The 27,554-nt window shown below is 37.9% G+C and overlaps 1 protein-coding gene across 3 annotated transcripts in view; it reads left to right on the plus strand.

Annotated features, from left to right (window-relative positions):
- Window positions 1-27,554, plus strand: part of srgap1a (SLIT-ROBO Rho GTPase activating protein 1a) — a 118,103-nt gene that overhangs the window by 42,343 nt on the left and 48,206 nt on the right. For all 3 annotated transcript variants that reach the window (XM_038305513.1, XM_038305511.1, XM_038305512.1), the window contains exons 3-4: window positions 12,326-12,488; window positions 23,791-23,853. In XM_038305513.1, the coding sequence (XP_038161441.1) occupies window positions 12,326-12,488; window positions 23,791-23,853 (226 nt within the window). The remainder of the gene's footprint in view (window positions 1-12,325; window positions 12,489-23,790; window positions 23,854-27,554) is intronic.

Consider the following 27,554-nt stretch of genomic DNA (forward strand, 5'->3'; position numbering starts at 1 on the left):
ATTACAAAGAGCTCAAACATCTTTCTCACATGGCTTTGAGCTCAGAAAAATATTTTCACACAGTTGGAGTTCAGTCCCTCATCCTCCTCTGGGGTGAAATTAAGGTTGTGTGACTGTCAGAAATCACAGGTTTGCTGACATTTGACAGTTACTGCAATGACTTATTGTTGCAGAGGAATTCATTGTGGTTCTAGGATGTCCTCTCCTGCACCACTAAAATCTTAAAAAAAGAGGGTTAAACGGATAAGTTGTGAAAAAAGTTTAGATTAAAAAAAATGTTTCATGTAGTTGGAAAAAGATTATCAAGCTTAGTTGGGGTATTTCTCAGCCAGGTTTTGCACATCTAGAGACTACATTCTTTCTGTCTCAATCTTTGCTAAACAGCTGCAGCTCATTCAGATTGATTGGTGAGAGTCTGGTAATATTAAATTAGTGAAATTTATTTTTTTTTGTCATAGCAATGTGTACAACATTGCAATCGTAAGTGTTGTTTTCGTTGTTTCGTTGACACTCCATTTTTTCATGACGACAATGAGTACTGACGACCTTAACATGGATCTTTAACTGTTCACTTCCTGTTTGGATTAACTGAGTGTGCAGCTGTTCAGAGGATCTCCATCTGAAGTTAAGTTATTTTCTCTGTGATATCTCTGTATCTAAGTAACTCTAACTGACTACTTTAAAACATAGCACCTTCTGCTGCACTTTTCTACTGAGCACTTGTCAGTTTCACACTGTTTTATTTCTGATAGCAAGGAGTAGCTAGCCTAGGCTAGCGCTAGCTTAGCATTGCTATGGCTTCTCTCTCTCCCTCCCTTGACTCTTTTCCAACTCTTCCTTCTTCCTCTCCTCTCTCCTGCTCTCTGTGTCAGATGTTCAGTTATTCCTCTGCCTCCTTTAGTGATAATGGGATGTGTAATAAGTGTAGTATTTTTGTAGCTTTGGAGGCGAGGGTGTCAGAGTTAGCATCCAGGCTTCAGGCTGTTGAACATCCAGGAGTTAAAGTAGGCCCCCCACGTAGCTGTCCTCCAAAAGTGCCTGAGCAGCCAGGCGATTGGGTAACTGTACGCAGAAAGCGTAGTCGTGGATCTCTGCCCACTGGTCACCACCAACCCGTTCACGTTTCTAACCGGTTTTCCCCACTCAGTGACACACCCACTGAGAAGCCCACTCTGGTGATTGGCAGCTCCATAGTCAGAAACGTGGCATTAGAGACACCAGGGACCATAGTCAAATGTTTGCCGGGGGCCAGAACGGGCGACATCAGATCCTACCTGAAACTACTGGCTAAGGATAAGGTTAAATACAGTAAGATTGTTATTCACGCTGGTGGTAATGACACCCGGTTACGCCGATCGGAGGTCACTAAAATTAGTGTGGCTTCGGTGTGTAAGTTTGCCAAAAAAATGTCGGACTCCGTAATTTTCTCTGGTCCCCTCCCTGATCTGACCAGTGATGACATGTTTAGCCGCATGTCGTCATTCAACCGCTGGTTGTCTAGGTGGTGTCCTGAAAACAACGTGGGCTACATTAATAATTGGCAATCCTTTTGGGGAAAGCCTGGTCTGATTCGGAGAGACGGCATCCATCCCACTTTGGATGGTGCAGCTCTTCTTTCTAGGAATCTGGCCACATTTATTAGTCCTCCAAAACCCTGACCACCCAGGGTGCAGACCAGGAAGCAGAGTTGTAGTTTAACACACATCTCTGCAGCTTCTCTACTGTTACCCACTCTTTACTCCATCCAGACAGTGTCTTGCCCACGACCAAAATCTAATAAATTAGCAAAGATTCCCAAAGGAGTAAATCATGATAATCTAATTAAAATCAAAATAACTCCAATTGGGGAAAAAGTTAAAACAATTAAATGCGGTCTGTTTAACATAAGATCGCTTTCCTCTAAAAGTCTACTAGTTAATGACTTGATTTGTGATAATCACATTGACTTGTTTTGCCTTACAGAAACCTGGCTGCAGCAAGAGGATTATGTGAGCATAAATGAGGCAACTCCTTCAAGCTATTTAAATTTTCACATCCCCAGAAGTTCTGGGCGAGGAGGAGGAGTAGCAACAATCTTCCAGTCTGACTTACTGATTACTCCCAAAACAGTTAATACCTACAACTCTTTTGAACATTTAACCCTTAATTTCCCTGATCCAAATTTCAAGGCAAGAAAACCTCTTCTTTTTGTAACTTTTTATCGTCCACCAGGTCCTTACTCTGAATTTTTAGATGAGTTTTCAGAGTTCCTTTCTGATTTGGTATTAAATACTGACAGGGTCATCATAGTGGGAGATTTTAACATCCATGCTGACATTGAAGGCGATAGCTTAAGAGCAGCCTTTAATGCTATCTTAGACACTATTGGCTTTGTTCAAAATGTGAATAGTCCCACGCATTCTCATCTTCATACTTTGGATCTTGTGCTGACATACGGCATAGAATGTGAAGAAATAACAGTATTTCCTCACAACCCTGTCCTCTCTGACCACTTTCTAATAACCTTCAGGATTACTTTAACAGAGTTCTCCTCCCCCAAAAGAAGGTTCAATTTTAGTAGATCTTTATCAGATAGTGCAGTTATAAATTTTAAAGAATCTGCTTCACTTTCTCTCTCATCTGTGTCACTGAGCAGTGCTGCAGAGTGCAAAAGCTTAGCTTATTCCCCTTCACAGGTTGATGATTTTGTTGATGGGGTTGCTAGTTCTCTGCGTATTGCCTTAGACAACGCAGCTCCTTTGAAGATGAAAACCGTTAAAAATAGAAAGCTTGCTCCTTGGTTTAATGCAGAGCTGCGTACTTTGAAGCAAAATGCTAGGAAACTGGAGAGAAAATATCGCTCCACAGGCCTGCGAGAGTCCTTCCTAGTCTGGAAAAATGGTTTACTGCTGTATAAGAGGACTCTTTGTAAAGCAAGAGCAGCATACTTCTCCTCATTAATAGAGGAGAATAAGAATAATCCTAGATTTCTTTTTAATACAGTTGCCAAACTCACCCAGAGCCATAGCTCTGTTGAACCGTCCATTCCACCTGCTCTTAGCAGCAATGATTTTATGGGATTCTTTATAAATAAGATTGATCTTATTAAAAATAGGGTTAGGGTTAGTAAGCACTCCTCTATCCGCGATTGTACCTGAGGTAGTCATGGAATCTGAACCGGGTTTGGACTGCTTTGATCCAGTTGAACTCTCTGAATTAGCAAAATTATTGTCTTCATCTAAGCCTTCAACTTGTATGTTAGATCCAGTTCCAACCAGGTTATTTAAGGAGGTATTCCCTTTGATCTCCTCCTCCATTTTAGATGTGATTAATCTATCTCTGTTACAGGGATATGTACCTAAAGCTTTTAAGGTTGCTGTAATTAAACCTCTGCTTAAGAAACCGTCTCTTGACCCAGATGACTTGGTCAATTATAGACCTATATCCAATCTTCCTTTCTTATCCAAAATTCTTGAGAAAGTAGTTGCCAAACAAGTTTGCGATCACTTCCACCATAATGAACTTTTTGAAGAGTTTCAGTCTGGCTTTAGAGCTCATCATAGCACTGAAACAGCTCTGGTGAAAGTCACTAATGATATTCTCATGGCCTCAGATAATGGACTTGTATCTGTGCTCGTCCTGTTGGATCTTAGTGCTGCATTTGATACAGTTGACCATAATATTCTTTTAGAAAGACTTGAATATTTTGTTGGAATTAAAGGAACAGCACTAGACTGGTTTAAATCTTATCTATCTGATCGAATTCAGTTTGTTCATGTTAATGATAGATCTTCAACACGCTCAAAGGTTACCTGTGGAGTACCACAGGGATCAGTGCTAGGACCAATTCTCTTTACTTTATACATGCTCCCAATTGGTAGAATTATTAGACAGCATGGGATTAATTTCCACTGTTACGCTGATGATACCCAGCTATATCTGTCTATAAATCCAGATGAAGCTAACCCATTACATAGATTACAGGCATGTCTTGAAGACATAAAAACCTGGATGACTCTTAACTTTCTGCTCCTGAATGCAGACAAAACAGAAGTTATAGTCTTTGGACCAGAGTCTCTGAAAAAGAAACTGATTAGCCAGTCACTTCATTTGGATGGGATTAAACTGATTTCAGATAATAAAGTAAAAAATCTTGGTGTTATTTTTGATCAGGACCTGTCATTTAAATCCCACATCAAAGAGGTTTCTAGAATTTCCTTCTTTCATCTGAGGAACATTACAAAAATTAGAAATATCCTGTCCAGGGGTGATGCTGAGAAACTAGTCCATGCATTTGTTACTTCAAGGCTGGACTATTGTAATTCTTTACTATCAGGAAGTCCACAAACTGTAGTTAAAAGCCTTCAGCTGATCCAAAATGCTGCAGCCAGAGTTCTAATGAAAATTAAAAAGAGAGATCATATCTCGCCTATCCTGGCTTCTCTTCATTGGCTTCCTGTTAAATCAAGAATAGAATTTAAAATCCTCCTTCTCACATATAAAGCCTTAAATGGCCAAGCTCCATCTTATATCAGAGATCTGATTGTTCCTTATGTTCCTAACAGAGCACTTCGCTCTCAATCTGCAGGTTTACTAATCGTTCCTAGAATTTCTAAAAGTAGAATGGGAGGCAGATCTTTTAGTTATCAGGCTCCTCTCCTGTGGAACCAACTACCAGTTTTAGTCCGTGAGGCAGACACCCTGTCTACTTTTAAGGCTAGGCTTAAAACTTTCCTTTTTGATAAAGCTTATAGTTAGGGTGGCTCAGGTTATCCTGAGCTATCTCTATAGTTATGCTGCTATAGGCTTAGACTTTTGGAGGACATAGGGACCCCCATTTCATCATTCTGCTTCATTCTCTCTCTGTTCTCCTATTCTGCAGAATCTGTTAGTTCAATCTCTAACCTTCTGCTCTCTCTGCTTTTCCTCAGAGTAGCTTTGCCTCGTCTGTTCCTGTTTGGCTGTGACGTCATCCTGGAAAGAAACATCAGCTGTGCTGCTTCCATCAACACCCTTGTTTATAGATGTTGGAGATTGGCCGGTTTTCCAGTGTGGTCCTGTTTCTCTGACCGTGACTGAGTGGATGTGCTCTCTTCGTCCTCTGGCATGGGAGCTGCCTTGGAGCTCGTCTGCCTGGCTGTGTGTTTCCTGGACGGGGCCGCCTTTTACAGCTGCTTTTTGTATTTCTGCTTCTGTCTCCTTGAACCCCAGTCGGCCTCGGCAGATGGCCGCTCACACTGAGCCTGGTTCTGCTGGAGGTTTCTTCCTGTTAAAAGGGAGTTTTTCCTCTCCACTGTCGCTACAAGCATGCTTAGTGTGGGGGATTGTATTTGAGTCAATGAGTCAATGCAATCAACTGGTTTTCCTTAGATAGAAAACTTTGTATCAATTTGACTGTATGATCTGGTTGAACTGTAAAGTGCCTTGAGATGACATGTGTTGTGAATTTGGCGCTATATAAATAAACTGAATTGAATTGAATTGAATTGAATCTTTCATGACGAAAACATGACGACTCATGGTTGTGAGTTTTTGTTGATGAGACAAGATTAAATAAAAACGCTAGTGGTTGGTCTGTCAGACATTTATATTGCACCATTGTGCTGTAAACTGTTAGTCAAGCTAAGCAGTATCAGCTGTTCTGCTGCGTCTTGTTTGGTCATGCTGTCCACCGCGCGTGCAGCGATGCACATTCTAAATGACGGCAGATGGACCATGGCAGAAGCGGATGGGGTGAAAGTAGGCTGGAATGGTCCGATGCTGCGCACTCAACTACAACAAGCTCTGCTGTTCTAGTTGTACTTGTGCAGAAAATGCGTTTTTGTGGAAAAAAAGATGGAGTCTCCTTCAACCCAAAAAATTAAGGGTATGCCGTTTGCAGCCGTTACGTGAGGTAAGATTTTAATACTGGCATTTTTGCTGTATATAAGCAAGAACTGTCAGTCTGGTAAATAATCTGATTGTTATTCGAAATGGTAAAGGTTAACTGTTTTATGAAGTCAACCTTTCTCTTTTTTAATTTTAGTCAACTAAAACCGACTAAAACGTGACTAAAACTAATTATAGTTTTTGTCCTGAAGACAAAAACCAAAACTAAATCTAAGATGGCTGTCAAAAACAACACTGTTGCCAAAAGATTGCCTATATACAATATTTGCATCTACCTGTCAATAATATAGAAAGTCTATTCGATGGACTTTAATTGCCCTTTAGTTGATATTTTCTTTATGGCTAAAAGGCTGACATTCACAACGAGTTGTGGGAAAGAAGAAAAAGAGGGTAAAATAGAAATTACTGTCAATATAAATTCCCGTTGATTTCAATTTATATTATCATTGCAGTAATAAACAAAGGTGTCAACATTACACTTTATGCCTATAACATGCCGCCTGGGTTTGATCTAAACCATTCTATTGAATTTCTACTGTTATAATATGTTTCTTGTCATATTGGAAGGTAAATCTTTTCCCTAGTTTCATGCCTCCAGACAGCATCTAACAGGGTTTGCTTTCAGTGCTGCTCTACATTGTGTCCATCCAACGTATCATGAACTCCTAGTAGTTTGCTTTTGAAAGGCATCCCCACAGCATGATGCTGTCACCACCGTGTGCCCTTTGGAGATAGTGTCTTCAGGACAATGTGCAATATCGGTTTGCTTCCCACCACTATAAATGCATTGCTTCTGGGTTAATCTGACCTTTTACATGGCTTGTTATTAACCGCTAAGAGGTGTTTTTTTTTTTTTTGCTTGATAATCACAAAGGATTTAATATGTTTGTGTACAGTTAAGGCTGTGTTACAGACAAAATAAAAAAATTCAAACAAGGCTTCTAGTAATTAGGTCATGTTAGGAAACAACACATTTTAAATTGGTTTCAGTTAATGAAAGCTTACACAGTTTATTTGAACATTTGTTTAAATCAGCACCAGCAGTCTTTATTATACTGAAGATGTTTAAGAAAAAACATGATACAGCTAGTCTTTCCCAGTAGGGACATAAAACAGCAGGTTATCATCAGACATTCTAGCACCCAGTAAGAATACGTTGGAAAGTCTTGAATTTGTGTTTTTGTTGCTATTGGTGAAATAAACACAAAAAACCATGTCCATCTCCTGTAGCCTGTAGGCATGCTTTATTTGCTTGTGCTTAATCTTCATCAATGTTCTGCCATAATGAAAATTTAGTGCTAATGCACAGACCAGGTCTTAATCACTTTAAAACCAGGTCTTGACCTTCAAAAATCCTTTTGCACATCTGGTGGCAATAATTTCCCCCCTCATGGAAAATGAAGTCTCCATGTGTGCATGGAGTGAGGTTTTACTCTTTAATATACCCATAAAAGACTTGAGGAAATAGTAGGTGATGGTTGATTTAAAAAAAAAAATCTATACATTTTGAAGTTAAACATAAAGCATGTTTCAATGAGCAAACTCCCCTGAAGGTAGCAGTGTTTTGCTCCAAAGGCCAATTAGATCATTGAAAGAATATTAGCACTGAGGCACTTCAGTACTTTCTATTTTTCTCCCTTTGTTGGTAAAAAGCTCCCGTTTCAGGGAGCTGGATGCTAAACTGAGAGTTATTTCTCCTTACCAGCACCATCGACAGTATGAGAGTGCAAATATATTGACATTGACCCAGTTGCACACAGATCTACACATTATAAATGAAAGAATCATAGGCCTGTCCAAAGTTTGACAAGGAAGAAGTTCCTAATGAGACCTCTGTTTCATCTTCCCCTTGTGGACAATAGTTTTCCCATTCCATACCTGTCTCTGGATCTCCGAGGACCTCGGCTATCATCTGGGAATCTGTCTGACCCAGTTCCTGCCCTGGCTTAGAGGGAAATGATGACAGTGAGAGATTTTCCTGCTATTATATGGGGATAGTTAACAACTCTCAGGGGGGGCTTCATCGTAGAGGTTTATGAGTGAATCACCTCAATTCTTAATCTTACCTCTTTTTGTCAGATTTTTTTTTTTTTTGTTCCTCTTCTCTAAGTACTCATGGAGCTGCTCATAGAGCTGTTTTTAACATCGATTTCTTATCCATCTTCAAAGGTTTAATTAGTGTAACCCTATAACTCTAAAAATCAAACTCTGGTCAAACTGTTTGAAAACTAATTCCCAATAGTACTTAAGGCTTTTTCTGGAATTTCTGATGTAGAATAGAGCTGCTATTCTTCAAAGTCTGTTTTATTGTGTAAATGCAAAGTAAAGGAAAAGTGTAAACACTGAGCCTTTAACTTTTTTTTAAATAAGAAAGAAATTCCATCCAAATGGATTTTATTGGTCATCCGAATTACACTTTGATTTTAAACATTTTAACCTGATGTTTCAGGGAGAGGATTAGTTTCATTTGCTCAATTGGAGGCTCTTGATTTGTTATGACTTAACTTTTAGCTCTGCCTCGCAATGGTATTTCTGCTAGTTAAATATTTTGATTTTATTTATATATATATATTTTATAAATAAAAGCAAATATTGCAGGGATTCCTGCTGGAAGTCTTGTTGGGTATGATTCTAGCCGCTTTTACCGTGTAGATGGTAATTTCCCCCTTTTTTCCCCCCTTTCTTTGATAAACAGCAACTGTTGCAGTGATTTATTAGATTCAGGTCTAGATGTTATTGCAGTGATTTCAGTGTAGTTTTCTTTTTTCATCAATGTCTCTCTAGCCTTTAAGCTTCAATTCAAGACAACTTTAAAAGATTTTCTTTGAGTAGTTTATTAGTTTATTAACTTCAGTATCCAAAACAGCATTTTATAGGATTGATTTTGTATTTCAGGTGATGGTGTATTCACAAGTAGTTTGCAGCAAACATTATAGCCCCATTTACTCTACTGTTTTCAAACAATGCCAAGAACGATCCGAGCAGGGTTTGAGATAACTGATGGGTGTAAATTAAATGCAACTGAACTAGACCGTGCCAGACAAAACCAAACCACACTAATCTAGTACTAGTTCAACAGTAGGGCTCGATTCTCTGATAACAAAGAGCGCATGGGCAGACCATGTCATCTTCTATTTACTGTCAACCGAGTCTTTTCACATGTTTTCCAGCGTGTCCAGCTTTGTAATTCACAGATCTCTTCACCTGTTCACAACACAAACTTCTTCTCAGCCTATTAAAAATATATGGCATAAAAAGAGAGTGGTGCGACCTGGGATGATGCCGAGACCGAGGCTCTCATTGAAATTTCGGCGGAGGACGCTATCCAGGGACATAAGCTCCCTTAATGTTATGGGCACCACCATTTTTGTTTGCGTAATTCCTGCCTTGAGAGCCGTAGTATCATGACCGCTAATAGGAGGCGAGGAACCGTGCAAGGGTGATGTGTAAATGGAACCAAGGTTGGCACGGTTAACAGATCAAATGGGGCAAGTGTTTCATACGTAGTTCTTTTTTGCTCACTATCGGACCACATCTTTCCCGAATCCTGTTCTTGTCTATTCCAAACAGCAAACACAACTTTATTACTTAAGTCAAAAATAGCAATTTTTTGGCACATAAGGGCCATGATGACGAGAGCAGAGCATCTTTCTGTGGGACGGCAGTTGTGACTTTAGTGTGGCTTTACCTTTAACAGTTCTTTAAAGATGTTCTAAACTTAGATTATTAATGTAAAACCTGACTATAAACTTTTAAACCACAAGTTTATTGCTGACCTGTTTGGTGTGTCCATTTGTTTACATTAGGCTATTTCTTCACCTCATTTTCTAACAAGTCTGAAAATACTTAGCTTAAATTGCACAAAGGAAGCTGATTTACTAATAAGGTGACTTCTCAAGACGGTTGTATTTAATTTTATTGAGGAGTGTCAGAGTAAAGAGAGCAGCATACAAAATACACAGTTTTCTTATTTGTGTAGAGCAGGAAGAAAGAGGATCTTTGCTATTCTTAAGCTGTTTCAATTTAACATTAATGAATGTCAGTTTTTCACATTTTTTCCCCCAACTACTTTATCTTTGTGTGTGAATAATAAAGACCTGCCTTTATCAAATTTGTTCCCTTCCTGTTTTTGCTTGGCATTAGGAAACACTTCAGTTGGTTGGAATGTTAGTATCGGGGATTCATTTGATTTGTTTTCGCTGTTCCAGCAGATGTGTTGCCATCATTAAATACTAGTTCAGGGCTGGGTCGGTTGCAAAGTGCAAATTGTCACCTGTTGTGCTGACAAGCACTGCCTGTCAGTGTAAACTGACTTGGTGACGGGGGAGCAGAGGCGAGTCTCCATATGGTTCCTTCATAACTTGACCTAAGACACGGCCTTTTAAACATCGCCTAAATCACACATGTTCATGAACAGGCAAAATTACTCACATTTTGCTGGAGTTTTGCATGCTGCAGGAATGCTACAGATTAACCCAAAGGAAGTCTGTCTGCAGGCTGGTGCTTATACAGGGCCCCATTTGCGGTGGTCTGGACAATGTCCTACTGTTAGCCTGGAAGCAGCCAGCACAGGACGCAGGAAATGGCTCTCTGGCTGCTATATTTTGTTTTGTTCTGTTTTCATTCTTTACCCCTTTAACACAGCTTCTCTCTTTCTTCATCTTTTTCTTTTTCATAATCTAACTCATCCGTGGTTTCATTGGCTCTTTTAAATAGCTAATACTTTTTTTTGTAGACAATTGGTGTGGACACAAACTTCCAGTCTGGATTTAGTATGTTTAACAACAAAACTAAGTTAAGATTCTGTATTAGTTTCTCATAGTCACTGATAATAGGATTATTATTTATGTTTTTCTTCATTTGACTTCATCAATTTGATAAAATTATTTCAACAAATCAGAATACAATTCAGTTGCTTTGGGCTGACCTGTTTCCAGTTAAAGTTTTAAGTCATTCATGAAGTGTCGACAGAAATTAGCAGTGGCTCTGGGTGAGTTCAACCCTACACCCCCTTCCCCCCCGAAAATAACTAGACTTGCATTCAAAGCCCAGACAAACACAGTTTTAAGCAAATTAACTTATAAAACAAGAATTGTATCCCAAAAAAATTTTGTGCATGTTTTGAATAATAAAAAAAAATAATAATAAATCTACACAATATACAGATTTGCTCTTTGTTTTTGTGTTTTTATTTTGATCTAAGTCTAAATTTTGAACGATCTATTAACAAATCTGCTTTGGAGTCTTTTCTCAAGTTAAACACTGTAAATTGTCTTCAAATTTGAACTTTGAATCAGTAACACAGTGCAAAAAATGTGGGAGGTGCCACTTCCAGTTGGCTGAACATGAAAAAACAGGCTTAATTAAGAAGGAACTAATAACGAATTTATATCTATATATCTATATAGATATATATATATCTATCTATCTATCTATCTATCTATATATCTATCTATCTATCTATCTATCTATCTATCTATCTATCTATCTATCTATCTATCTATCTATCTATCTATCTATCTATCTATCTATCTATCTATCTATCTATCTATCTATCTATCTATCTATCTATCTATCTATCTATCTATCTATCTATCTATCTATCTATCTATCTATCTATCTATCTATCTATCTATCTATCTATCTATCTATCTATCTATCTATCTATCTATCTATCTATCTATCTATCTATCTATCTATCTATCTATCTATCTATCTATCTATCTATCTATCTATCTATCTATCTATCTATCTATCTATCTATCTATCTATCTATCTATCTATCTATCTATCTATCTATCTATCTATCTATATATCTATATATATATATATATATATATATATATATATATATATATATATATATATATATATATATATATATATATATAAATTCGTTATTAGTTCCTTCCTAATTAAGTTTCTGCTGCCTGTTTTTTCATGTTCAGCCAACTGGAAGTGGCACCTCCCACATTTTTTGCACTGTGTTACTGATCCAAAGCTCAAATTTGAAGACAATTTACAGTGTTTAACTTGAGAAAAGACTCCAAAGCAGATTTGTTAATAGATCGATCGACTTTTTGAGTCAGATGCTGGGGTTGTCAATAGTCCCTACTGCCACACTCTGGTTTAGTGGGGAACTCCTTGTTCTGCCAAATATCCCTATCTCACAATTTTAGACAATCTTTTTTAAAATCTATGTATCCAGATTATGATGTGGATCATTACCAAAATTAAATTTGTTCCCTCGCATGAAGGACAACTCTGATAGGAATTTCATAAAAATCCGTCTATAACTATTGAAGTTATCCTGTACAGAGACAGACAGAAAAACAAAAGCATGCTCAAACTATCTTAAATACATAACCTCCTTGGCAGAGGCAAATATCTAATCTAATTAGTTTTTCTCTCTGACATCTGGTTATTTCTTTTTTTTTTTTTTTTTTTTTTTTTTTAGAAAAGATCAGAATCTGCTGTCGCCAGTCAACTGTTGGTACCTGCTGCTGAACCAAGTAAGGAGGGAGAGTAAAGACCATGCAACACTGAGTGACATCTACCTCAACAACGTCATCATGAGGTTCATGCAGATCAGCGAGGACTCCACACGGCTACTGAAAAAGGTAAAGGTGGAAAAGTGGTTGCACATGACCGATTTGGCTACTTATGTCTTGCTGACAAAAGCAGGGAACTGTTCCTTAAGAAAATGTGGTGCCTCCTCTGATCCTGTTAAGTTGTTTCCTGTTTTTCCGTCTGGTTGTGTCAAAGTCTTTGACTCTAGTTTATACCCCCTTTCTTGACCTGCCTGCTATTTATTTATGTAATATGCTCAAATTGTCTAATTTAGGTCAAAGATTGGGACAGAAAAAAGAATTATGTGATGTGCAGTCTTAATCACTACCTTGTGTAATATGGTGGCCTTTTCGTCCTGCCCACTACAGTTTGTTCATAATTAATCTAATAATTTTCTCTCAGTAAAATGTCTTCTTAGCCTAAAGCAAGATAAATAGCCCCTTTAACTGACAGTTACATAGAATAAAGATGAATTATTTGAATGAAACTAATGTGCAGAGACTATCATGATCCTTATTCATTTAGGAGCACTGCATACATAAATAACCTTGCTCCTCTTGTCATGTGTATTGTATTCAACACACATTTGGTTTGATTAGTTAATGGAATTTCCAGTTCTAGGCAGCATGTGACTGGAGCTTGCTTTCCAAACATCACATATTTTTCTTCTTTTCTCCCGGAAAACATGCAAAGTAGTTTTTAAGGGTTTATGTGTAGCCTAAACCTGAAAGATCAGAGTGGAATTCTTCTTTCTGAATCATCAAAACAGTTTAGGTCATTCAAACACAATCCAGATTTTTCACAGCAGGCAGATCAGCAGTTTGTTGAGACAGCCTCTAATTACCAATTAACCCTTTCATTTGACAGCATGCTCTATTTAGTTATATGATACACAGAAAGTTAAATTCAACACTGCCTCTGATGGCAATGTGCTGCATTGAACCGCTGTGGTTAACGTTTTCTGAATTAGAGTAATGGGGTCGAACTTCACTCTTTCATGGCTTTCTGGTTAAAACCAACCTGGTCCCTTTTTTTAACCACAAAGATGACAACTCCCTAACAGATTATGAGCTCCTTGGTCTAACAGTCGCATGAACTTACCACAGAACTAAATTACAAAGCTGCCTTTCCTAAGTGAACAGACTTTCTGTAGGTTTAGCTTGAAGAGTATTTTTTGCTTCTCGTCTTTCTTGGCTGAACCCACCAGAAACCTCTACATTTCTCCTTCTTCTTTTACAAAATGAAAGTGTTTTGAATTCCTTGCCTGTACAGCTTTGGTTTTTACAGTGGTTTTAGCTCAAATAGTACCCAAAAACCCTCAGCATGTTTACGTTTCGGTCGCGATTCTATTTAATCGCAATGATTTACTCATTTGAATAATGAATTAAATAATGGCCCAACTCTGTGCAATCTTTAGGGCGGATTATACTTCTGAAACTGCACACATCAAATGTCGCTTGGGTCTGGTCGCAAACAAGTTTTACTGGTATGCTTTTGCAACTTCGGTCTGGAATTTCTAGGGACGCACAGCAGTTTCCCGCCAAGGCGCAAGGGGGAGCCTATTCGAGAACTCGCGAAAACTTTGGTGGATGGCCCCAAGAACTTCTTCAGCGGCGCCGGCAGCAGTTTTTATTTTCCAAAACAACATGTCTGTGGCATCGTACAAGTGGTTATACTTCCAAACCTCCTTGATCAACCTTTCGTCGTAGTTGTCCATTGTTGTTATACTCCTCGTTATTTTAAAATCGCGCACCCTGGCACCGAATCGAGAAGGACGACCACACAGACAGCAGGAAAGGCAAACAAAGGACCAATCACAGCTGCTTTTTGTCGGCGCACGTCCACTTGAGGTCTGCATGGGTTTACGACTGTCAGATTCGTAGTCAGGATTTTTTTAAGTTGAGCATAGACGGTTGCAGAACCTCGGCGCGGTGGGCGTGGTTGCACACACAGACAGATTTGACGGTTGCAGAGGCTATGCATCAGAAGTATAAATTGGCCTTTAAAATCTTCAATGACGTGAGGACTTGAAGGCACACACTTGACTTGTGAGTGCTTGCATTTTTGACGCTGTGGGACCTGAAGTACTAAACCACATCATGGAATGTTGGTCCCTTTAAAGTTGTGCATTTTCTTTGTGGATCCAGGTGACAATGTGCAGGCAAACAGCTGCCTGGTGGGAGGTCACAGCTCGCCCTCTAATTAAAGCCTCCCTGAGCTTTTGATCTCAGAGGAGCTCCAATAATGAGGCAAAAACAACAGAGAAGTTCCCTATGTTACGTGAGCTCCCTCGCAGAGTCAAGGAGACAGCTGTACGGCTGTCACCCTTCCAGCACATCAAAGACCAGCGCTTTTTATTTCCTGGTATGTTCAGGGTATGCTGAGGAGTGTATCCACAGAGAGTAACTGAACAAAGACAGAGGGGTCCTGGGGTCTCCACCAATATCCTTTGCTCCATCGCTCTGTTTGGCACATGCGTTTCATTATTCAGTCTTGCTTTTTTTTTATTATTCTAGTATCACCAAATGTCTATTCAGATAAAAAAAAAATATTCCTCTTTAATAGAAAAGTCAGGTAGTGAAAGTTTTCTGCCTTTTTGGTTTTATGCATGGATAGCTTTTATTACATATATTCACTTTCTATTATTTATAGAACTTGCTCTTTGTTTTATTCGGTTCTGCTTTATTTATAAAAGGAACATGCTGTCAGAGAAACTACAAGGTGATATTCCCAAAACTGGATGCAGTTTATAACTTTTTAGCGGGCAAAAAGCAATAAAAATAGCATAGGATCAAACTGTAGGGTTCTGATGTACTGAACAATGTTTAGTGACCTTTAGATACATTTTGTTAAACACAAATTTACCTAATTTTCAGAGAAAGACATATGTAGTTATTTGGGGATGAGCTAAATTTCAAGATCCATGTTTTTTGTTTTCTCCTTGTGTTGGTCTGGGTGATTTAAAATCACATTTTTGCCAACATCAAGAGTGCCAAAATCAAAGCTGCATTTTTATTTCTTAATGACAACAGATATCCTCCCTACTTTAATTTTAGGACACCCTCAATTGCTGCTTCAACACCTTGTAAAGAAAGCTACTACAAGGTGCTGACAAGATCATTTCTGTTTCAAGATATACAGTTAAAACCCAGTTTCTATAAACTAAAGTTTTCTGTTTTAGGTCAGTGAGGGTTTCTAAAATAATTTCAATTTGCTAAAACAAAACAAAAAAAAAACATTAAAAAGTAAAAACTTTTTCAAATCCAGAAGTTTAAATAATTTTTTTTTTTTTTTTGTATTTTGTAGAATTGCTTGTATGATTTATGTAAAATGTTTTGGTCATCCCACCTCAAGCTTCTCACTATAGTTATCAAGAATTATTACCAATTCCTCCTGACATATTTTCGGCTCAGTGCGTAAATTCTCTATTATATGGAGATCAGTGAAGCTAGTCTATGTCTCATGTGAAGCTAGTCTATTTAGTTATTGAGAATACAACATGTGGTTACACTTATGAAATACAGTACTAGTACCTTAGTTGTTGTCTACTCTTTTGCATAAAGAGAAACTGTGAAAGGAGCAGGTAATTAAACATGTGTGGAGTGCACACATGAATGTTATTGACACTTGGGAATAAAGCTTTCCCAAAAAATAAAAAATCCCAACCCCCCGGAAGTTACACTAATTTTGCAAACTGTTGAACCTCTCCCTAACTAAACATATTAAGGTGCCTGTCCATCCATCCATCCATCTTCTTACACGCTTGTCCCGAGGGGCGCTGGTGCCTCCAGCAGTCAATGGGGGAGAGGCTGGGTACACCCTGGACAGGTCGCTAGTCCATCGCAGGGCAACACAGAGACACACAGGACAAACAACCATTCATTCACACACTCACACCTAAGGACAATTTAGAGAAGCCAATCAACCTAAAAGTCATGTTTTTGGACTGTGGGAGGAAGCCGGAGTACCCGGAGAGAACCCACGTTTGCTCAGGGAGAACATGCAAACTCCATGCAGGCCGGGAATCGAACCCAGAACCTTCTTGCTGCAAGGCAGCAGTGCCACCCACTGCTCCACTGAGCAGCCCTTCTTCTATTAAGTACTGTATTTTTGTTAATTTCATGATTTGCATGAGGTTTGCTGTGTCTGAACATTATCTTTCTCAGTATCACTGACCCTTTTCCATTAGTATTAACTCAAAGAGTCTCAATACGGCTTGATTGGTTTTTTAAGGGTTATCCATTAGTTAATGTTACTTGTATATACATTAAAATGTTAATACTTGCACATTGAAAAAAATGTTATAATAATTAAAGGCCACCGACAAGGCAAGCTTCATACTGCATGGCTGTAGGTTGTTTAACTGTGCCTGAGCCTGACAAATTAACTACCTCATATAAGCTTAATACAATATCATTTTTAGGGTAAATGCATAGTAAGACTGTCACTGAATTTAAGAGGTTTATTTTAGATTTCTGTAATCATAAACATTGGTAAAGCTTAAATATCATGCCCTGGCTGATAAAATGTTACCTCAGCCACTGCAGGTGACTCCTCTCAAAGAGGGAGAGCAGAGAGGCCTCTCTGCTCTCCAGCTCTGGCCCCCTCTGCTCTCCAAAAACCAGCCTGACCAAATATCCCTTGAATTATGGGCTGATCCCTGAAAAACATTCAACATACATAAATATCCTTTTTAAAGTTTAAAGTACATTAGTACTTTAAGAAGTATTGCACACCATTGCACTGACTGTGTATACAAGGGACACTTGGTTACACCAGTCAGCTCAAGGAATGGCCCAGATTAGGTCCCTAATGTGTCGTCAGACAGACGTGCTGTCTGTCCCTGCTCCCACAGCTGCAGCATTGGCTTCATCCTGATAATGAGCGCTTCAGAATCTAGTCTGATGTAGATGAGATAAATTGATCAAAAACCGGGCGAGGCCACGTTCTGCCAAGAGCCAAAGGCTGTCCAAAACACTACAGCTGGAGCTGGGCTCTACAGTTTGATGGATCCCCTAGCTATTGGAATTGGTCAGTTTCTGTTTGGCCAGTAGACCAATAGTGTAAAGCTGAAGAGAGATTTCTGGACACTTTCTCTTTTAATTTCATTTAAAAGTCTTTAAACCACAAACGTTTAATTAAAGGCCTTTGCATTTTTTACTGTTAACTTTTTACAAAAACCTTGACACTGGTGACCCACGTCTACATCCTATATCGATTGATGGCAAAAATCTTTACTCTTTGCATGTTTTAGTAGAGCAGTGGTTAGCATGCATGACCCATGTAGAGACCTTAAACCTCAATGTGGCCAACCCGGGTTCGAATCCGACCTGCCGCATGTCTCTCCCCATCTCTCATGCTTCATTTTATGACTAAAAACAGCATAATCTCAATTATTTGTTCAAAATGTGATTGAATGAAAATAGCCTCTTTCTAACACTTTATTCACCTTTTTGGTAATGTCAGCGTTATGTAGGTGGCTCTTCATTACATTGGAGTGTCACAGCAAATGCGTGCCGTGTTAATACATACATTTTAAACGTAGTAAAGCTCTGGTGTACAGTGGCAGAACAGCACCACACACAGAGGCCCTCAGCAACTGCTGGCTGTAAACTGTGATTTATGTCAGCGGCTTTATGAAACCCACCACTCCCTAAAGGCTTCCCTGTTTTCCCGTCTCTGAGTTTGTTTTATCTTTCTGATGTGGTTGGGATACAGATGAAATGAACTCAAAAGAGGAAGCCCATTCATAGGATCCTTGTAAATGAATGTAACTGAATTGGAAACCCCCCAACTGAGATTCTTTTCAAATGAAAGGGGAGAAGTTGAGAAAATGAAATCAACATTGGTTGCGCAACAGAGCATTTGGTAAGCAACTGTCACTGCTTGCAATTTGAGATAAACAGCTTGTGTGTTAGATTTAGCAACAGTATTTCTTCTTCAAGAAAGAAGGTTGTTAAAACGAGTAAACTTTGCTCTTACATATTATTTAGTCTTGTTCAGATGTGTTGTGTCTGTTTGCGTATTTTTTAAACCACGGCCATGCTTATATCTTCCAAACTTTGGAACAGTTACGGTATTTTTTTATCCAAGTTTTTATGACTATATTGGTTCTTTATTGCGTCGTCTGTCTTTATGTCTTACTGGTACAGACAGTCTCACAGCTAAAGAGATCCCTGAGAAAGCTTTTCATTGAGCTCTGGATCGCATCCCAGCTTTCCAAATGGGAAAGAACTGATGTGTGTTTGATCTGACAGATAGTCAAAGATTTTGTCTTCTCAACTTACAGCTGCTTAAGACTTTTCCCACACATTTATTTTGTCTCATACACAGTGCATGTTGCAGTGTTAAAGTAACACGGTAATAACTCCAAAATAGTCAATGTACGGTACTTTGACACTGCATACCTAAAATTGTGGAATTTACAGTGTAAAGCTCTGTTTTGATAATTAAAATACCACCAATACAAATAACTGTCAGAAGTAGTCACACCGCTTGCACATTTTCAAATGTTCTCTTATTGCATACTTAAACCCTAATGAATTTCTTTAGAATATTATGCGACACATTGGTTAATAATAGTGGAAATAAAAGCAGAGATGTTTTTATGACGTGAATAAGTATTCTAAGTCTTTAATCTTATACCCTCCAATAAACTCTAATGGAATTACTCCCCCCTAAAAGTCACTGTGGTAATAAAGGTAGAAGAATCGGTTGACAGCTAAATTGTGTCGCTAGTCTTTATGGATAAGCTGCAAGAATCCACAACAAGGTGCTCTGGTCAGTCATTTGTTTGCATGTATGCAAAACCTTGAATTATCCATTGCCATGGTGACACATGACGGTGGCAGGTTTACGCTATTGGGATGTGTTTTAGGGAAAGTGAGACTGGGTGGAGGTAATGGGGAGATGAATGGAAAAGATACCGGGCAATTCTTCAAGAAAACAGCAGACAACACCAAAGGTTTGAGACCAGAACCGAAACATACAACCAGACCCACAGTGAAACTAGTGGGTTATGTGTTACAATAGCTCAGTCAAAGTGCAAAGCTAAATTATAAAAAAAATAACTTGAGATATAAGATGAGCTTGAGATATTAAAGTTAAAGGGATAGTTCGGTATTTTTGACATGAATCTGTATGGCATCCTCATCACCAGCGGCATGCAATCACACTGACTTACCCCTGGCAGCGTCCTGTGAGCAGAGTTATCGTCCACTTTTAGTCAAGCCGAAAGTAGTCCTGCAGGTTTTTAGGTACAGCGAAATAAAACTTTTCTCTTCCCAAAACATTATGTGTTCAAAAGAGCGATATTTTTGCATCCCAAAAACATTGTAGTTGAAAAAGTCACACGTCGTTATCAATTGGTCCTATTTTCTCTCTGTTCGTATCAGTGTGCGCCGTCATTCAGACAGCGAGCCCAACAACAGCCATGTCTCCTTCCGCGGCGGAGGGAGACATGGCTGTTGTTGGGCTCGCTGTCTGAATGACGGCGCGCACTGATACGAACAGAGAGAAAATAGGACCAATTGATAACGACGTGTGACTTTTTCAACTACAACGTTTTTGGGATGCGAAAATATCGCTCTTTTGAACACATAATGTTTTGGGAAGAGAAAAGTTTTATTTCGCTGTACCTAAAAACCTGCAGGACTACTTTCGGCTTGACCAAAAGTGGACGATAACTCTGCTCACAGGACGCTGCCAGGGGTAAGTCAGTGTGATTGCATGCCGCTGGTGATGAGGATGCCATACAGATTCATGTCAAAAATACCGAACTATCCCTTTAAATGGGGGAAAAATCAGTTTCTTCTGTAGATGTCCAAACATGCTGAGAGAAATAACCCCAAAGTCTTAGAGCTGAGATTCCAGAGAAAGGTGGTTCTAAAAGTATTTTTGAGTGATGCAGCATATGTATGCACACCATACTTTCAAGATTTTATTTGTAATAAATGTTTTTTATTTTTCTTTAGAAGAATGTCAATATTTAAGTGGTCTGTTACCACAATGCAATTTTGTAAATTCAAGTTAGTGTTTTTAATGTGACTAAATGTGAAAAAAATAAATAAATAAAACATAACAAAGGGGATCTTACCCTAGATTTGGTTTACCACGAACCATCCCCCCATGATTAAGCAACAACTATAAATCAAGTGTCTTTTATCACAAGCTGCTGGTTAGGTAGGTGTCACAGATTAGCCAGGTCTCCAAGCAAGACTATCTTAAGTTGAGACACGAGAATCTAATCCTCTTTGCTGTCTGTCCACATACTTGTACACCTCTGAGGGACATACAGTGAAAAGAGACAGCATGTTTCTTCTGCATTTTCAAGACCAACCCCTGGAGTGTAAATTTAGTGAGTTTGCAAAAACATATACGTTACTGCATATATATTTACGTTAATAATAAAACAACACATGCAAAAACAAAATGAATATAATATTTACAATTTACTCCCCTCAAAAAATTCAAATGCAGCTATTTGCCTTCAGGGGTAATTTAATTGTAAAAAAAAAAAAAAAATACAAACATTTTGCCGTTTAAGATAGAAAATCTTTGTCAGTCAATATGTTTTACCGAGAACTCCTCAAGTGGAAAAGTTTTAGTTTCACCTGGTTTAATTTTATAAACAATCTTTTTAAGGAACATTTGGTTATGAAATTATCAATCGATTAATTGAAATAATACTCAACAGATTAATCCATTTGCAAAAATAATCGTTAGTTCTATCCCTAATATGTAAATGTTAATGATTTAATCTGCAATTGCGGTAAACTGTGATTAACTGCAGAAGTACTCACTACTTTTTCTATGTCTAGATTAACTCAAACAAAAACATACCAGTTTTCAGTTTTTAGTATGAATGTAGCAAAACAAAGAAAAGTGCAATGGTTGTAGATACTTTCTCACACATCTCCATTACTTTTAGCCAGCTTACCCCATGTTATGATCAGAGGTCAAATTATTTACCTGTAGTATTTATGTTACTCCCTAGAAAACCTTCACAGAGCCGTTTGCTCAAAGCGGCTCACAGAATATGATTTGTCTGAGGAAAACAGGGTTAGAAGAAGACCTGAAGTGTTGGCCAAGGCTGTAATATCATCCAGGTAACATCCAGGCTGCGGTTTATCAACTGCAGTAGAGCAATCAAAAATTCATTGTCATGACTCATAGACATGTGATACACGGTATGAGTCAGTGTCTAGGAAATATGAAAGTACCACAATTAGATTAATAGAAAAGCCCCCTCAAAGTCCAATGCACCGGCACTGTTTAAACTGTTTCCTTCAACTGCTAGATGCATTAATGTGGGCAATGTATGTGATTGTGTTACTGAGTCAGGCCTGTGGCGTGGCTGATTGAGTTAACATCTTGGTAGAAGTCTTCATAGAGGCAGCCAAGTAATGTGTTGAGCATGTGGGGAATGAAACTCAAGCTGCTGCTTGGTGGAAAAGTGAGCAAGATGCTGACATTACATTTACAGAGAAAATTTCAAAGAAAGAAAAAAAACAATACTGTTAGGTTGGATCATGTTTTTATTTAAACCAGCTAAACCAGCCTACTCTCTAAAATCAACATCTGCTCATTTGTGCAATACACAGGGCTGTGTAAATGTATATGCCTGCGGGGAATGTAGTTGAAAACAGGAGTCACAGGAATTCTTGGGGAAAATAGGGTTTTAATTTTTACTCACAAATTGAAATGACAAAATACTCAGCTCATAAATGCATGTCAAAGGAACAGAGCTGAAAAAAAAAAAACAGCTGCACAAACAAAGACATAAATGACCTCACAAAGACATGGTACACAAGGGCATATATGCTGGCTGATCAGACCATTAACACACAATAGGGATAATTAAACAAAATGCAATCACTAACTTCACCAAACACCACAGCTGCTCCCCGGGTGCCACACAATGGCAGCCCACAGCTCCCCAAGGAGATGGATCCAAATGCAGAAAGTGAATTTCTCCATTGTTGGACAATAAAGGGATTTACAGTACACCTAAATTTGTTAATAAAATAAACACCAAAAAAAAGGAAAGAAAGAAAACTCTAAATGTGAAATACAAAAAAAAAAATGTATAAACCTACCAATAAACATTTCAAAGAAAACTAAATAAGTATTGTATTTAAATCAATAGTGTATAAGAGAGTTGCCGACTTTACTGGAGTATTGGCCATCACATTGCCCTCTAACATTTCTTCTGGTGGTTTTTGTCACTCGTAAATATTTTAAACCATCCAAATGGTTCTGATAATGATGTCAAGAATTAAGTAAAAAAAAAAAGAAGAATGATTTCATACATTATATGAAAAGCCATCTACAATCTTCTGAGTTTAAAGTAGTAGTAGTAGTAGTAGTAGTAGTAGTGTCTTCAATTGAGGTAAGACAGGTCAGGAACATTTCTCTTTGTTTTTTTAAGAATAAAATAGAATATTTGTCCCCTGGTGAGGATAACATAAAAGACAAGTTAAACCACACAGCTACACATACAAATCACAAATGATTAAAATGAGGTGAAAACATCTCACATCTAACTAAATTGCAGATTAAGATTTCTTAAAATGATGTAAAAACTAAATATAAAAATAAAAAGGGCTATTTTTACAAATCTGGAAATGTGCGAAGCATTCCAGAAACAAAGAAAACTTTTTGCCTTTGCTGTAAGGGGTGATGGTATGTAGTCTAGCAGCTACCTAAAAAAAGGCCCAGTGTTGTATCATTTTGCTGCTTATTAAGATCTTTTTATCTAACTTTGTGTTGCCAGGGAGGTTCAATTGAAATGAACAATTTTCAAAATGTACATAATCATGGTTATTTCATGGTGTTTTGTTATTTCTCTTTAATATAAATCACATTTAACATAATTTTAAAATGCTTTATCCCAAAGGGAAGTAAAATTAGATTAAATATAGTTTATTTTTATAGTGCCAATTCACAACACATGTCATCTCACACAACTTTACAGACACAGTTTAATCAGATGGATTTTCTCTGGCTGGAATAAAGAAATATCTCCTGTAGAGGTCTGTATTACAGCTAGCTCAGAAAAGCCTCTGACTGAAGACGCTCTGTAGTACCACAGCCTAATGAAGAGGATGTGCAGAGTTGTTCATTTGAAAAATGCTTTTTTCTTTAGTGTTATTATCTTTGTTTCATATTAAAAATGGTTTAATGAACATTAAAGTTTGACTGAAATAGAAGAAGTAATATAGTAATAAAAATGTACAGTTTAGTGTTGCAGACAGAAATGTTTTGTTTGTAAAAAATGTCTTTGTATTTATTTTGTGTAATATAAAAATATATTGTGTAACTGTTTTTCACTTTGTTTTTTCTTTTTTGCAGAGTAAGGAAATTGCTTTCCAGCTCCAAGAAGATTTAATGAAAGTCCTAAACGAGCTATACACAGTAAGTAGTAATGATTTGCTTTTTTTCCACTAATGCATCTAATTACATTCATCTCGACTGTGGTTGAGGCTGCATAAAGGCATTGAACTCTATATATAATCTATATATCTCTAATCAAAAAGGTCTATCCATCATGTGTTTCAGTTCTATAAATGTAACACTGATATGTAACAGATCTAAAATCATTGCTTTTTCAGCAACATACACAATCTCCAACACAAATAGCTGTAGAATCTGTACTTCATTCTTAGAACAAAACCATTAGGCAGTTTAACAGCTATTAAATCCTCCAGCTCTATCCAGTCTGTGCCCGCTTGACTCATTAGACCCCATGTTTTGTTTTTAATGGCCCTCATCAGCTATTTACTCCAACTCATAGGAGAAAAAAACTCATGTAAACCCACAGAGGAATGTGTTGAGCCAAACAGCAGCTTGCTCTATAGGTTTCCTTTTTGTTGTGTTTATTCAGTAGTAGCAGACATTGTAATGAAGAAAATTTTATAAACCACCCAGTTTAGTACATCTTAGGTCCCCAGTGTGTCACCAGAGCAGCTTGGACCCATCGGGATCTCTGCTGTAGGCCAAGGGGTGATATTTGATGCTTGCTGGAGATAAAACCTATGAATTGTGGGGTTGGGCTTCCGTCAGCAGTTTTTTTTTTTTTTTACCCCGGATGTTCAGCCAGATTGGGATCTGGGGTGTTTGGAGGCCTGGGGCATTGTTGGTTTTGGAGAGTCCCTTTGATTGGAAAAGAACACTGTTGTCGCAAGATTGAGAAGTGTCTGATTAAACAAAATGATTAAGTTGCTTTCACATCAGAAGTTTTTAAGTTAAGAAGATGAAAAATAAGCCTTTAAAGTGTTAATTATAAATGGAGCATAGTAGATTTTTTAAAAGCCATTCCATACACTTATCTTGAAGGCAATATATTATAAGTTACTATAAGTTGCCTAACCCCTTCATAAGCTTGTTTACCATCCTCCTTATTAGCTGGGATCCTTGTACAGCTTTGTTTATCAAAGTTTCAAATAGGGTCGTCAAAGGTATCGATACCCCAAAAAGTATTGATATTCAAAAGCTGTATCAGGTAACTCCTGAAAATGCATAATGCCAGAAGCAAGCAAATTATTATTAGCATTAGCCTCGATACAGAAATGTTGCGGACCAATGAAGTGCAATGAAGTATAAGATGTCACTGCATAAACCGAGAGGGCTGAAGCAAAACATAGACGGCTCTGCAAGTTTTAGCTTGAAAATCCTCTTTTTATTTTTGAGAAAACGAGCAAAAGGAGTTTGATTTTTGTTTTTGTGGCTAGGAAAGATGTTTGTGCTTTCCTCCCGACTGGAGTTGGTACAAGTTTGATTTATCAGTTAACTTAGCTAGTTGTGAAACAAATGAAGAATGCGATGCGTCACAGTTGCTAATTTGCTGTGATTGGCTAAAGGCTCGACATGGAAGCAGGTGCCATTTGGTGATCTATCCAATCAGCTTGAAGAATTGTGCTGAATGTCCGTCCCTTTTGCTAATACTTTCCACAGCAGCCTTTCCAGATGGATACTTTGAAGAATTCAAAATTAACTTCTGCTGAATGGCTGCTTATTGGCGCAGTGGGAAACACTTCTGCCTTGCAGCAATAGGGTACCGGATTCGATTCCCAGCTTGGGGTCTCCGGCTTATTTAGGGTTTAAATGTAACTATATTAACATTTAGTTGAGCAACTGAAAAAGACCAGTGCATATCATATAATTGCACCAAGATAGATAATCATTTCAGTAAAAATTTACATGCTGGAATAAAAATGTATACATCCCTATGAGGCGTGTCAGTCTGTTTGTACGATGCTATTTTTCCATTGTCCCAGAGTCTTTACATAGACATGATGATGCATGTTGTATGTTTATAATAATTTGCATTGAGGAAAAGTGTATTGAAATCACCTTCCTTGTTCAACCTGTATTGCTTTGGTGTATTATATTGTTGAGTATAAACAACAGTTTCTTCTGTTTTAAAATAACTGAACAAATGATTAAACTCCATATTTTTTTTGATAAAAAAAATCTTCCTTCAAGTCTTTAGAGATCTCAGTTATGAGTTAAATAACATATAAGTTAAACGAGTGAAATAAAACAAATTATAAATCCTGATTTGAAAAAGCTGATAAGACCTTCCTTTAGACTAACCCTGCTTATTTGTAATGTCCGCTATCCTTTTAAGGGAATAAAAAAAAAAATGCAGAAGTAGCATTTTGTGGTGTAAATCTCTTACTTTGGATAAATCTCAGTAAACATTGAATCTATCTTTAGTGCAAACTAACTTTTTGGTTAATAACAGATGAAAGTTCCTCTACGTTATTTACCATTATTAATAAAATTATCTGTGGTTTAAGCCATTGTTGATATTGGCATATCGGTATTAGGAAAACAGTCAATTTGAATAGTATTGTGTTGCAAGTTAATCACTCTGTTTCTAACTCATAATCAATAGTTTCCCTGTGGATCGTCATGGTAGCGATTGATGCACATTAATTAAGTCACAGCTGCTGTTGTGTCACACCTCCTGTGATTGAATTAAAAGCTTTTAATTTTGCTTTAGAGGACCAGGGTGGTTGTAACTCTGTCCATAACTCTGTTGCTTCATAAGTCTTGTTCTGAACTCTAACTGTGTCACTCTCACCACTGTCCACACAGCTTATTTGACCTGATTCAGTCCCTAGTGGGAACTCACACACATACACACACGCTGCGGCTATTGCATCAGACAGTGGCAGTCCCTGTGTTGGCCTCTGAGAATGAAATAACAGGTCTGGTCTGCTCTAAATATGTCCCTCCAAAAACAGCTGCAGAGTAAACACACCCGTGGCCAACTTCAGACCAGTAAGTGAAGAGTGCTGGGCCTGAGGTCAGTCACCCATATCCAAATTGAATCCAGTTAGGTCAAAGCCCAACCATTAGAGAGGAACTCCCGACAAATCAGGGATATCTGTGTTGTTCCACACATCCAAATATAACTACTTTTGGGTGTAAGATGTTTATAGTCTGAGATGGAAGAGAAACAGATAAAGCCTCAGGCTCGTTTCAGAGACCGGTTGTGAAGTTATAATTTGATGGACAAGGTTCAGTCCAGGTGAATCTGCTGCTACAGTGTATTTTTGTATTTGTCCCTAAAATAAAAGTATATATATTATTAGTAGTAACACCAGACTAGAGAGAGTTGGAAAAAATATTTCCTAAAAGAAAGGAGCAGGAACTTTGCTGTTGGGAAGATTGTGATTCTCGCTCTGTTGGTTCTAGGTATTAGTATTAGAATTAATGGATGGAGGATGGATGGATGGATGGATGGATGGATGGATGGATGGATGGATGGATGGATGGATGGATGGATGGATGGATGGATGGATGGATGGATGGATGGATGGATGGATGGATGGATGTACTTGTGACCGTGTGACCGTGGGAGAAAGAAAAATTGATGAATGGATGGATATAACAGGAACTAGGAAGAAGTATTAAGTATCAACAAATATAATATACTTAAGTGTTTCCAATCTATCTCACAATCTCTCCATTGAGTGGAGTGTTTTGTAAAACATTAACAATATTAAAGTTTAAATGCAGAACAGACAAAACCCAATTTTAAAATAAATGCATAATACTAAACATAGTGATTAAGTAAATGTTTATTTATATAGCACCTTTCACAG

Source organism: Cyprinodon tularosa, unplaced genomic scaffold (assembly GCF_016077235.1).
Source record: "Cyprinodon tularosa strain WSP-4 unplaced genomic scaffold, ASM1607723v1 ctg56, whole genome shotgun sequence".
In the NCBI taxonomy this organism is placed as follows: Eukaryota; Metazoa; Chordata; class Actinopteri; order Cyprinodontiformes; family Cyprinodontidae; genus Cyprinodon; species Cyprinodon tularosa.